Below are 12,778 nucleotides of genomic sequence, written 5' to 3'. Positions count from 1 at the left end.
AACATTACATACATACATTTGACATGTGCTTGTGGTTCAGGATTTGTCTCACCTACAGATATTTTTTCGCTTTATGAATTGTTATTATTACTGAGGTGTTTTCTTCAATAGCAGTGGCACTGCACTCAACTCCAATAAAAGCCTACATGAGTTTTAAGTTTTACCTGAAGACTAACGTTTTAATGCCTTTGTTCATCTGTGATGTGAAAACATCAGATTTTAACATTAAAAAGTGTGCATGCTGCCCATAGTTTAGTTACAAAACCCTAGAGCACCCCAGAGCGTCTGGGTTCAAAAGTAGTTCAAAAGTAGTTTAGCCGACTTTCTGTCCGCTTTTCAGCTGACATTCACCGGAGAGGAGAGCATCAGAACAGCCAACAAAAACAAGTTGTGTGACTGTTTCTATCTCAAGAGTCAGTTTGTGAATGCTAATATCCAGTCATGCCACTATCCTGTTTTGCTCTATTTACAATGATGCAGCTAAAAATTAAAATAAAAAAGGACACTGATTAGACTGACAAATTCGACTAGGGGGCTTCTCGACCGATGATTCGAATCATTGGCATTTAGGCCTCCTGCCTGCGTGGCGTGAGCGTGGCGTTTCTGGCGTTTTCTGTCTTTGCACACCAGAAACGTGTCTGACACGGCGCTGCTGCTGCTAGCCTCGTCTGTACACATGTAGGTTTCCCATTGATAAAATGAAATAGCGTGTTCTTCAACTTTATTTTGTCAACATGTTTGTACATTTGCACATATTTCCAAATAAATTATCTATCTATCTATCTATCTATCTATCTATCTATCTATCTATCTATCTATCTATCTATCTATCACTCTTGTTCGGCATATGGGGAGAGATTTGTGGAAATTTACTCAAGCAGTAGTATACTTAATGTTAAACAAATATATACTGATTTGATTACAGCAAAGAAAACGTTGGCAATATTGACGGCAAAATAGGCTACAGAATATTTCGTTCTGTATTGACAGGTGCAATATTTGAAAATCAATATTTTTTTTTTTTTTAAATTACATTTATATCTGCATTCATGTCAAAACAGAGACTTTCAAACATCAAAATGTAATTTATTAAATGTATTTGTGTCAAAATGTTAATGTTGCTTGGGAAAGGGAAGTTTGGGGTCCCCTGCTGGAGCTGCTACCCCCGCGATAAACGGAAGAAGATGGATTTGTGTCAAAATGACAAATATCTTTTCGTATTCTATTTTGCCTGGAAACGCTTCCAACACACTTGCGTGTCGCGTGACAAATTGGTCCGGCATTGGTCCTATTTAGAATCTCTGCCAGAGCCCGGACTTGACCCACGGGCCGGGTCGGGCCCACATGTCCCGCTACTATCCTCGGGCCGGGCCCTACATCAAGTATTTGTGTTTTTTTAATCATTACTTTATTATTTATTATCATGCAACTAGCGAATTGGGTGGGGAGAAAGCTATGCCTCTCCAGCTTCTCCCGTAGCTCTGGGTACATGTCCTGCACTGACTTGAGTGTGAGGTAAACTGTGCTAAAATCGTGTCTCCCCCATCTGTAGCACTGTCTTCGATAAATGCGCAACCAGGTCAGATTGTTTCAGATATCTCACGAGTCCTTTATAACGTCAATTATAGCGGCCCACGTATTAAAAAATTGTCGGGTTTAAAAATCGGGCTCATAATTCCAGTTACTGTGTCGGGATGGGCCGGGCTCGGACACAACGTGCACTGTAAACGTGTGCGATCATCAACATAGTGACACGGAATGTGCTCCCACTAGGAGCCCAACGGTCCGTTTTAATGCCCCGCTATGACTTAACATTAAGCATCATCAAACGCTGTTATTTTTTTGGTTTACCATCATCATGAGTGACCCAATCGATTACAGACTGTTATATTAGACACTCTGCAACTTGCCTTATGTTGGATTTATTTGATACATCTGATTTCATATGTTGCTAAAATTGCACTTTTTTTTTACTGTAAGATTAAAGGGAGAAGAGTTTATTCATTATTTTACCTACTACTGTTAAAAAAGCAAATACAGGCTACTCTTTTTGCACTTGCTCTGTTTACTTTAAGTTTTTATTTTTGTATTCCTCCTGAAAGTGACTTTATTTTGTTGTTGGATTGATAGCCTACATCTGACTTCAGGTTGCACTACAAATTAATTTTACTTGAACAGTGCAGTGTTAAACAATTTTAATAAATAGAGACTTGAACCTTATTGAAATTTGTTTTGTGTAAATTGTTAATAATTCGACTAACCGAAAAAATAACTGCTAGATTTAAGCGTTTAAAAAATAATTGTTGGGGACAGCCCTAGTTTTCAAGTTTTCAAGCCACGCCTGAGACGTGCGTGTCACGCAGGCAGTGTGCAAGCTCTAACCTGTTAACGTGGGAGCCGAAATAAAAACGGACACGCCACGCAGCTGACACACTCCCGCCATGCAGGCAGTGTGCAGGAGGCCTTAGGGGGCAGCCCAAAAAACATGTAAGGGCTGACTATTGGCTGATATATCATCAGATTTTTAAACTCAAATATCAATCTTAGTATCAAAGAAAAAACATTATTGGTCTGGCTGTGCTCAGCAACACTTCTTACACCAATACCGAGAATCAACAGATTGATGCCTCACCTCCAGACTGGTCCGTCTCCACCTCACACGTCCCGTGAGCTCCATTCCTCAGGCCCAGTCCGTTAAGCCTTTTTATCTCGCACACCGCATCCGATGAGTTTTCTTCAGCCAACAACGATGCCTCCGTGGTCGTCTCGACCAGTGATTGAGGCTGCGTGGCATCTTTTGCAGACAAGTCCGTAAGCTGGATCACATCTGTTTGGTTGTCTAACACGCTGTTCTGGAGGTCCTCGTTGCTGATGCCATCCTCAGAGTGGCACGTACTGCAGGCAGAGTCGTCGCCCAGCATCGCTGCTTCATCGCCTTTCAGTTTCATGTTTAGCAAAGGAGGGGGACTCTGTGCTGCTTGGTGCGACGGTGTCGGCCAAAGGCCTCTCTGTGCATGGTTTGTCTGATGAACCCTGTGACTGACCTCGACAGACTCCCATACTGGGGCCGAGGAGCAGCCATTGGGCATCCCCAGCTCCTCCTTCTCTGTGGCCTCTCTGGACTCGCAGCCTATGTGAGAGGGGTCTGTCAGTAGATGGTGGTGCTGCTGTGCTGCCGTGCTGGGCTCCTGTTGGGAGCATAGTCTGCCGCCGGCCAGCGGTGTGCTGCTGCTGCAACTGGGCTGGCTGGTTTCTGTGACCTGGCAACTGGTGACACCAAGGACCTCCTGGGTGGCTGCCGAGATGACCTCATGTATGAGTCCAGCTGCTAGAAGCTCCAGATCCTGCTCCTTTCCGCGGCCGCCGTGTACCTGGATGTCCTCTGGTGTCTCTGATATGGTAGTGGAGTCTTGGTCTGTCGTCTGGGCCGTGGAGGCAGGCGTGCTGGTTAGAATGCGTTGGTGGAAATCCTGCGCTGAAGGGGGCGTCTCTAGAGAGTCAGCCTCTGATGGGATCACTCTCTGCACATTGGCTGGGGTGACTGCACAAACAACTATCTCAGCTTGCGTATTCACAGGGCTGTAGTTCTTTGCAACTTCCCCTTCTGGCTCTGGCCTCTCTGCATCAGAAAGGTGCGTAGTTGGGGAGGAGCTGGTGACTTTGGTAGACCGGCAGGGCAAGACCACCTCTTCTACTGTGGCTTCTGAAGGAGAGGCTGGGTCGTTGACTAGGTTTTTATCCAGCTCTTTAACCAAGGCAGGTGTTAAGCTATTCTCTGGGTCTTTATGGTCTTTCAATGACACCTGCAGGCAGTCTTCTTTGCCAGGTGATGGTAGAGTCGAGAACGGGGGTTTATGGACTTCCCCTAGTCTTATTCTGCCAAGGTGAGGAGCAGCTTCTTCAGAACTTTGTTTTAGTGAAGGTGCTGCTTCATTGTCCTGGACACGGATCGGGGAAATATTTTCATGTTCTGTTCTCAGGTTGCCGACCTTCGGCGGTCTGTGGGTGGGGCTTTCTGTGCCATTTGCGGGGGATACAGTGCCTTTCTCAACCAAACCGTTGCTACCCTCTGCTGGAGATGCTCTAAGGCCCATAGTGGTTGGAGCCCCCTCTGGGCTGTCATGGTTGACGAGCCGCTCTTTCTTCCGCGAGATGTACCACCACCAGCCGATCAGTGCAAGGACTCCGGGTAGTGTGTAGGGCGCGATAGAACGAAACCTCAGCGGCATTTCCTCAGGACACTAACAGCTACACCTGAAAGTTACAAAAGACACAAAGATTCGTATTAATTGAGGGACATTTCACAGTAAACAAAATGTAAAGCAAATCTGGGAAAACTGGTCTGGATTAGAACTGAAGATCTTTGCCCGAACCCGACGGGTTCGGTCTTCATTTCTATCATGTTACACGGGCTCGGGCCGGGCTCGGGCTTGCGCTCCGAGTTGCGCAGTAAACGAGCGGTCAGGTGAAGCGTTTCGATTAGCGTGAAAATGGATGCTGAGGAGGTGAAACAGAGACTGGCTTCTGGAGGGCTTATTTTATTTCTTTGTTCCAACTTCCATGTGGCCTATAGCCTCCGTTAGTCATGAATAAATGATGTTAAAAAATGTATAAATTACTCATTCTTGACGGAAGACAAAAGAGCTGTGTGCGTGCGGCGCAGTCTCTTTTTTTTTTTTCTCCCTTTTCCGCTGAGTGGTGCGTGTGCCCGCTCGCGGCGTGAAGAGCGTGTCCGCACTATTTTCCGATATGCTTTGTACAGTCGGGCTGTAAACGGGTTCGGGCTTTTAAAAATCTGTCAATCAAAATGTACTTGTCGGGCTCGGGCCGAATTCTGTCAGGCTCGGGCCTTGTCGGGCCGAACTTTTAAGGCCCGATTACAGCTCTAGTGGGTTTATTGTGAAACTGCTTACCTAGACTGTTGTGTGGGTAATTAATGAAAAACTGTATTAGTCATGGAAAATGAGAACCGTGCAAGTTTTCCTTTTGTATGAAGCAGCAAAAAAAAGTCGTAGCATGACGTGTCCGATTTAATTTGCCTGACTTCACATCGCACAGTCTACGATGTGACTATCGCGCATGGGCACAGCGCAGTGTCGATGCCGAAAACATATATTGCGCAGTCCTAATGTCAATCCTACCCAGCCAGTGCTGCCTTCTTATCTTCTTATCTTTCGAGATGTGTAAATTGTGTCTCTGTATCTGGGCGGTTCAGTATATTTAAATCTTTTACACTATCAAATCATATTCTGTGGAAAATGCCCAAAGAATGGAACACAGCAGGAACACAAGAGAACCCAGACTGAGCTGAAGGTCTTAAGGGTTACAAAATCGTCAGCTTGTACATAGGAAATCAGACCCAACTGAAGACACTGGGACAGCCCTCTGCATACCCAACGCCTGACAGCGGGTGACTCTCTGTCCATGTTAAAAAAAGGACATGTGCACATGCCTTTCCTTAACAAACGTGGCCAAGCCTGCCTCCACCAGGAGGAATGCATCACATGGTCTGGATGTGACTCAATCATATCCTGCCATGCTTCCAGACACGGCTGTCATTAGCAACAAATGCACACTCATGCACACACAGACTTTTGACCTCTATGGCTGTTTGCACTCCCACCTGCTCTACGTAATCAACGGCTGGCCCGCTGCAGCTAGCAGACCTGGGATATACTTTCAACATTAGGTAACAATGGAAAGGTTTGTGTGTGTTTGCGTTAGAACAAAACAAATAATTACAGTAAGTGGGGTTATGAAATAGAACTAACACTGTGCTATATTCATATAAAGTGACTTATTTCATGAATTCAACGACCAGTAGGTTAGGGACTCTCCTCTAAGAATGTCAACATTTGGGCTAGACGGTGCAGACACAAATGAATGAACGAACCGAGGCTGTGGCCCTTGTCTTGAATAATACATAGCCATGAAAACGTATTCCCAAAGAAGTGAGAAAGACTACACCATCCACACATCGGGTGATGCGATTGGTATTGCCAAGGGCATACAATTGCTAGAGAATTTCAAGTGGATGAAAATACCAAGCAACTTTCTGTGTATATCCTTAAAACTCTACCCCTGATAACATAATCCTGATATTTGGCATTTGTACATTTGATTTAATTTATTTCTGCACACTACGCACCATTTACCTCAAAATGATTATAGTGTTGGTTACTGCAGCAATAGGAACTAATGTTACAGGTTGTTGACCAAGTCTGGTCAGTTAGCGAGAAACACCCAGAGCTTTAGCAACTGGATAGCACTTTTATTTTAGTAACGAGATGCTCGACAAAATGTACCGATAAAATTAAGATTCACCATCTTTTCAAGCATCACCTGCTATTCTGCAAATGCATAATCCACTGAAGAGCATGCGTTACATTAATATTTTAACTCTCACCAGACATCACCATGTTTCTGTGCAATGGACACAGTGAGAAAAACAGTCCACTTTCTACAGTTCATGTGGTCTTCCTGATTTAACCAGCTTTTCCCTCATAAATTTCTCACAGAACTTCACCTCTCTTTATCATTTTGTTGGTTTTTGTTTAAGAAGCCAAGTCTTGCCGTCACTTTTGCTGCAGTACCACTCTCTGCCTTAAGTGTTGCTGCTGTGCCAGCGAAGGCGCTGTTTTACCAAAAAGGCTTGCTAAATGCTGTAAGAGGTGAATTATACTGGACGCATCCAAGCTGGTGCGCGCCATCGGGAGGTCAAAATGATGTCATATCCTACCGGCGCGTCCGATTTTTAGTGCGCGCCCAGCTGTCGCGCACCACTTTTTTTTTTTTCAGCGGCGCGCGACAAAGCGGACACGGGAGGCCGACCGGGTTCGCAGCCAACCGGATGCCAGGGCTCTCACAGTGACTGCTAGTCTCTCTTGTAAACTTACTGGGTTAAGAGGAGTTCTTTTATAGTGAATGAAAGGCTTGATCCGACGAAGTAGCTCATCCAATCAAATCGAAGCATTGACGGCAATGCTGCTGCCAAAATCATGTACTTAGGGTATATCCCCCCAGAACTGAGTGCTGCATTATTGGCAGCAGGAAAAAAGGCCCTAACTAAAAGATGTTTGCTACAGATTCGACCTACAATAAATAATTGGATAGATGTGACAATAGATATATACACTATGGAAAAGGTTACTTTTTCTCTCAACCTAAAGTTAGACGTATTCATGAAACACTGGAAAAAATGAGTACAATTCATCAGACCTTTAAGACCAGATTTCGTCAAGGTAACGAGTTGAAGGAACGTCCACTTTTTATCTGATTTCTTTTTTTTTGGGTTTCTCAATGTACCTCAGTGATGTGAACACAACTGAACAATGCCAAACTGCTACAGACATTTCTATTTATTTTTTCATTTTATGCATTTACTTTTTGCTTTTATACCCCTCTGGATGTAAAAAGTTAAATTGTATGTTTTTCTTTTCTATACATATCGAAAGGGAATGGACATTGGACACCTGGAACAAGAAACTATTGATACAAAACCTTTGGTTCTGTACAATTCTGATGTTAACAACTGTACTTCCATTTGTACTTGTCAATTGATGTGAAATTTCCTTAAAAAAAAAAAAAAAAAAAAAAAAATAGGTCTAAAAGTATACATAAACATTAATCCAAAATGTTATAAGCAAAGATAAATCAGCCCGTTTGTGTCTTTTAATTTACACAACACTGATGACAGGCTTACTGGCCTGTAGGTAAGGTAGCCACTAAGATAACCATCCACAGGTAGTGCATAGCTTAAGAAGTCTTTGTTTTTTTTAACCGCAGTATTGTATGGACCATAAAAAATTATTCTCTCTCTCTCTCTCGTAAGTGATGTCACTGCAAATATAAAGTTTACCATCAAATAAATCATTTCATTTTAATTAATAAAAAATAGTTCTATGTTCTGTCATCCGTTCTGCCTATTCCTCTATACTTTTCCTGATGTTTGTTTTTTTACGTAGTCATGTGAATCATAATGTAATCATCTTGGTATCGTTAACACTAAATAATAGATTTACACACCCACACCTTTTAAATAAAGCTTATTCGAGGAGAATGATATATTTTAAACAACTGACCTGGGCTATTTACAGCTCAAACCAATTGAACTGTCATGCCTTGCTGATAAGTTGGTTCAGTTTCACATTGGATAATATCACCTGCGATGTACAATGTACAATACAATTGTAAACTGATATATTTTCATATGGACAGCTAAACTATAAGAGAAAGGTAGTGATGTCAGCCTGTACACTGTATATGTGCTTATGAAATGGTGGCCCACACTACATTCACCTTGGACAAGGTTACTATAACAGCTCAGCAGTCAAACTAATCTTGAGCGCTGCTCACAGGTCAGACAGGTGTTCAGCCTTTCTGCAGCTTAAAGTCAAGATTCAGACTGTGCCCTTGGTGTCCAGATATGGGAGTGATCAGGCTGTATTTACACGTTACAAGCCCTACAACCTAAGCTGCGTGCACAATGAAAACAGAGCATTGTGACATACTATCATCTAGACAGTCCAGCAAACTGTGCCTACTGTATACCTGTGAAACTTTTTTATAACGTTAATTCGTTCACACTGTTCACAGACGTGTTTGGTTTAGTCGGAAACCCCAATTCTTAAAGGGTTACATTTTATAACTAGTAACGTGAACACCAATGTGGGAATTGTGTGTAAATCGAATTGTACTGTGGCCCTCGTTCCAGCACAATATAGGATTGTGCGTCTGTGCCGAGAGCGCCTCAGTAACGTTACACCGTCTAATTTTGCATGCAAGATATGGACTACACTGCACTGCTAGAGTCAAGTTTAAATTAACCAACGTTAGCGTTATGGTTAGCTACAACAGGCTAATGCTTTAATACAGCTGACAGATAAACAAAGCCCAACAAAATCTTAGTATTGCAGTTTACATGACAACACTTGACTTAGCTAACGGGTTGTCTAAACGTGAACTGTTCACGAGGGTCAATAACTTTCAGCGACTTAATGCCAAACCATCACAGCTAGCTACCTACATGCTAATAATACCCACAATGAGACTGTGTGACTCCAAATAAATAATCCAATCGACGTTAAATCTTGCCATGTGTAAAGAAGCTCAATAATATCAAACCGCTGTGTAACGTTACGACCATTTCATCACAACACAGCTAACAGAAATTGCAAATTAGCTAGCAAGTATACAGACCAAAACGTGAACCTGCACTTAGAATTCTTAGCTACAGTTTCATGTTTCCTCGCAATGAGGTAACTAACTCAGCGAAAGGCACGTTCTATCAAAATAAGACTCGAGGCTTTCCCCTTTTAATTCACACGAGTTCCTTTTCCTTTCCATTCCTCCTTCACCACTGTTATTTTTGTGTGCATTAGCTTAACGTTACATAGTACAACCCATTTTAAAAAGACAAAAACAAAACGTGGGGGAGGTAAGTTAGCTAGCATTGAGAACAATTTACAGAAACTGTAACTCAATGTGTGTCGCAAGGTGCCTCAATTGAAAGCCGAATTCACATGAAACACTTTACATCGCAATAAGCACGCATCTCCACTAATAACATGCACAACGTTTTGTCAGTATGACTAGAAAGTGTGACTGACAGATATAGAGAGGTTGGTGTAACATTGTCTGGAACGAAATCCAGTACCAGAGGTGGTTGTGACCTAACGCTAACGTTACACTACTGGGAATAAGCATGGCTGGTTAGGAGGCCGCAGTGCAGGATACAAAGTATGAAGTTAGCAGGCTAGCCCCGCACATTGGTTACAATGCTAAACCGTCTATGAACATAGACGAATTAAAATGCCAAGGCAGCTAATCGCACATTCCACTACGATGGGTTAGTTTCACCATGATAGCCTCATGTATAGGGCCACTTGAGAGTTTAATTTCACAGTCTGACCATCTCGTTAGGCCACGACATAAATGCAATACATCACACAGCTTTAAACGTAACCAAAATGCACCAGTGAGGGCTTGTCCCAGACTGACGCAGGGTTTAAGGACGCTTCTGGAGTGCTCCTGTCCTGCATGGGCCTCAGACCTTCGTGTTAGCTTACTACGTTAGCCGGCCTGGCGTAAATGATATCCAACTAACTTAACTTGCATTCTTACTGCTGATAACCTATACACATTTGTTACTATATAAGACACATGGCCCTGATTTTAGAAAATTCATATAGACCGCCCGAGAAAAGAAATTAGGGTAATCTAAGTTACACAACAGGGAAAGAGGCTAGCTGGAGTGTGCCGACTGTTAAGTTAGAGAAAGATGTGTAACGTCAGGCTAGTTCTTCAATGACATGGGGGTACTGCATTCAGTCGGTGACACAGTAAACCCGAAACAGCTTGCAGAGACGCGTGGAAATTTCAATGAATGGGGTTTTATACACTGTGCGCGTGTTGCACCCCTGTGAGTAGATTTGAACTAACGTTACGTTAAGTCACGCTGTGTGAACAAGAAGCAAATGGCTAACGTTATAGTCTTGGGCTTTCCCCTTCGTTGCTAATTTCGCTCTTTCTTCTTCAGAGTTTTTACTTTTACTTACAGTATGTTATGGTCCTTGGTGCCGCCACGATGAGAGCAATACTGATATTGTGAGTTTTTCAAATGTATCCCTGTGGAAAGCAAAGTCAGATCCTCCCCACGTGTAGACCGACAAGCACCAGTCTAAAAAAACAGACCAAACAGCTGGTCAAATCTCGCGATACTCAGGTGCTCAAGCCGTCTGTAGTCCCGCGTTAACTGAGAATGCAGTAAAGTCACCTATTTCAGACCAGACCTTTACGTTATCTGACAGTTTTTCAACATGTTGGGTCTCATGTCTGAAAAAGCGCCCATGGTCACTTGAGTCACGACGGCAATCTTACCAGGTTGTACTTCCCATATCACTTTCGACACGACACAAGTCTGAATTGAATGTCATGAGATTAATGTAAGGCTGCAGCTGCACAAGGTTAAACACAGGGACGTTCATGGACATTTTGAGGGGCAGGTGCCCAAGCGAAATTAAAAGCACTTTTTAAGACCTTTTTTTAATATCACATTGAATTAAATATTTCACGATCATATCAGTCAAAGAATTGTATGGCTTTATGTAACCTTATTTTTTTATTTTATTTTTACGCTATAAAGTTAAGTGTCGTGACTATCCTGATACTAAATTAAACTAACAAGTCAGGTAAAGTATTTTTTGCTGAAATAAGTAGAAATATATGTTTTTCATGTACAGTATTAATTAACATTATACATTAATGTTTTTGTGGCGGCCACATTGACAGGTTATTTTGAATTAGTTTTTATTTTTTTTAAGTTTTGACTTTTGTATTTCATTTTAGTTTTAGTTAGTTTTCAGTAAACCAAGACGCTGTTTGCCTGTCCCTCAGATCAAACTGCTTTGTAATTACTGTTAAGGATTTAAAATTCACCATTATTCGTGCTGATTAACGTGGCTCAGTGGGTGGACTTACCGCTCCACCAGAAAATAAACAGTAGGGCGCAGATTCTAGATATTATAATTGTGATAGTAAGTTAGTTCAAATTGCTTTAATATATGCGTAGGAAAACCCAATCGCCGATCATTCCTTTAATCATCGATATACGATCTGATCGCCAATCGGCACAAGCCTAGTCCTGAGTGCGTTTGCACGTGTACTTAGAGCTGTCTACTTGTGATCCGATCACTCAGGATTTTAATACCAGGTCAAAACGGGACCTCTCTCTCCATATCTATGTTTATGTATTTCTCTGTCAATATGTCTTTCTGCTGTAAAGAAATAGTGGCGCAGATAGGCAAAACATTTGAACCCCTATCATTTCTTACTCTTTATTTTGCATCCTTCATCCCTTTCCCACTTTTTCAGCTATTTATACAGATTCAGCTGCTTTCCAAATCAAGTCTCATTTACTTAATTCAAACTTAAAAATGTTCCACATCTTTCATTTATAAGGAGTTTCTCACAACTTCAAATTCTTTTCGTTCTTTTTGAAAATATTGAACACAGCTAATTGAGATTTCCTAATTTGACCCACCCATTTCTCATTTTACCAACTCATTCATTACTCTTTCAGCTATTTCTTTATCCAAATTAAAGCCGGCAATTCAGTTTAGCATCAGCTTTTACAAAAACTTTCATACAATATTGGTATTATTCAACAATTCAATGAACTTCATACTTATTGAAACCATTCCCTTCTTCTTACGCATTTAAGCCATCAATCCAGTTTAGCTTTAGCAATTTAGCTTTTCAGCACTCACAAGCATTTACTGCAGGAAATGCATTTTCTAGTTATTATATTGAACATATCAGGTAATCTAGTCTAACAAAAACCAATAATTTTGTCATTTTATATTAGTCAAACTGATTTCACATAACATTTTATTTGATATATCATTATCTGATCAAAACAACAACACAGGTGCCTACTGACAACGTTATCCTCACTTCACAACTGACTTTAGCAGGTAGATAACAGACACTCTTGCTGTTATAACTCACATGCAAACTAACCACAGACATTTCCCTCATTCATGGACTGATGATTGTTCGCCGCTGCAGAATAAAACAATGATGTATGTACGCAATGGAAGGTTACCCTGAGTCCTCTTAGTGATGCGCGGTACAGTCGAAAGTACCACTGCAGTGTTGTTCGAGCCTCACCAGCTAGTTCATGCTAACATGCAGTTTCCTTCAGACTCTCAGCTCATCTTCATGTAAACAGTAGGAGTGTCTCTGCACCTAAAACACTTTCTGAAATTTTTCGACGCTG

The 12,778-nt window shown here is 41.9% G+C and overlaps 1 protein-coding gene across 1 annotated transcript in view; it reads right to left on the bottom strand.

Moving 5' to 3' along the window:
- The window catches only part of akap1b (A kinase (PRKA) anchor protein 1b), a 32,236-nt gene extending 21,482 nt beyond the window's left edge, over nt 1-10,754 (bottom strand). Inside the window, exons 1-2 of the mRNA XM_031287041.2 lie at nt 10,557-10,754; nt 2,633-4,254 (exon numbers count right to left, since the gene is read on the bottom strand). Coding sequence (XP_031142901.1) covers nt 2,633-4,229 — 1,597 coding nt within the window. The 5' untranslated portion in view covers nt 4,230-4,254; nt 10,557-10,754. The remainder of the gene's footprint in view (nt 1-2,632; nt 4,255-10,556) is intronic.
- Nucleotides 10,755-12,778: the final 2,024 nt, after the last annotated feature.

The sequence above is a fragment of the Sander lucioperca genome, chromosome 5 (assembly GCF_008315115.2).
Source record: "Sander lucioperca isolate FBNREF2018 chromosome 5, SLUC_FBN_1.2, whole genome shotgun sequence".
Classification (NCBI taxonomy): Eukaryota; Metazoa; Chordata; class Actinopteri; order Perciformes; family Percidae; genus Sander; species Sander lucioperca.
Note: the sequence above shows the minus strand (reverse complement) of the source record. Positions and strands in the feature narration are given on the sequence as shown.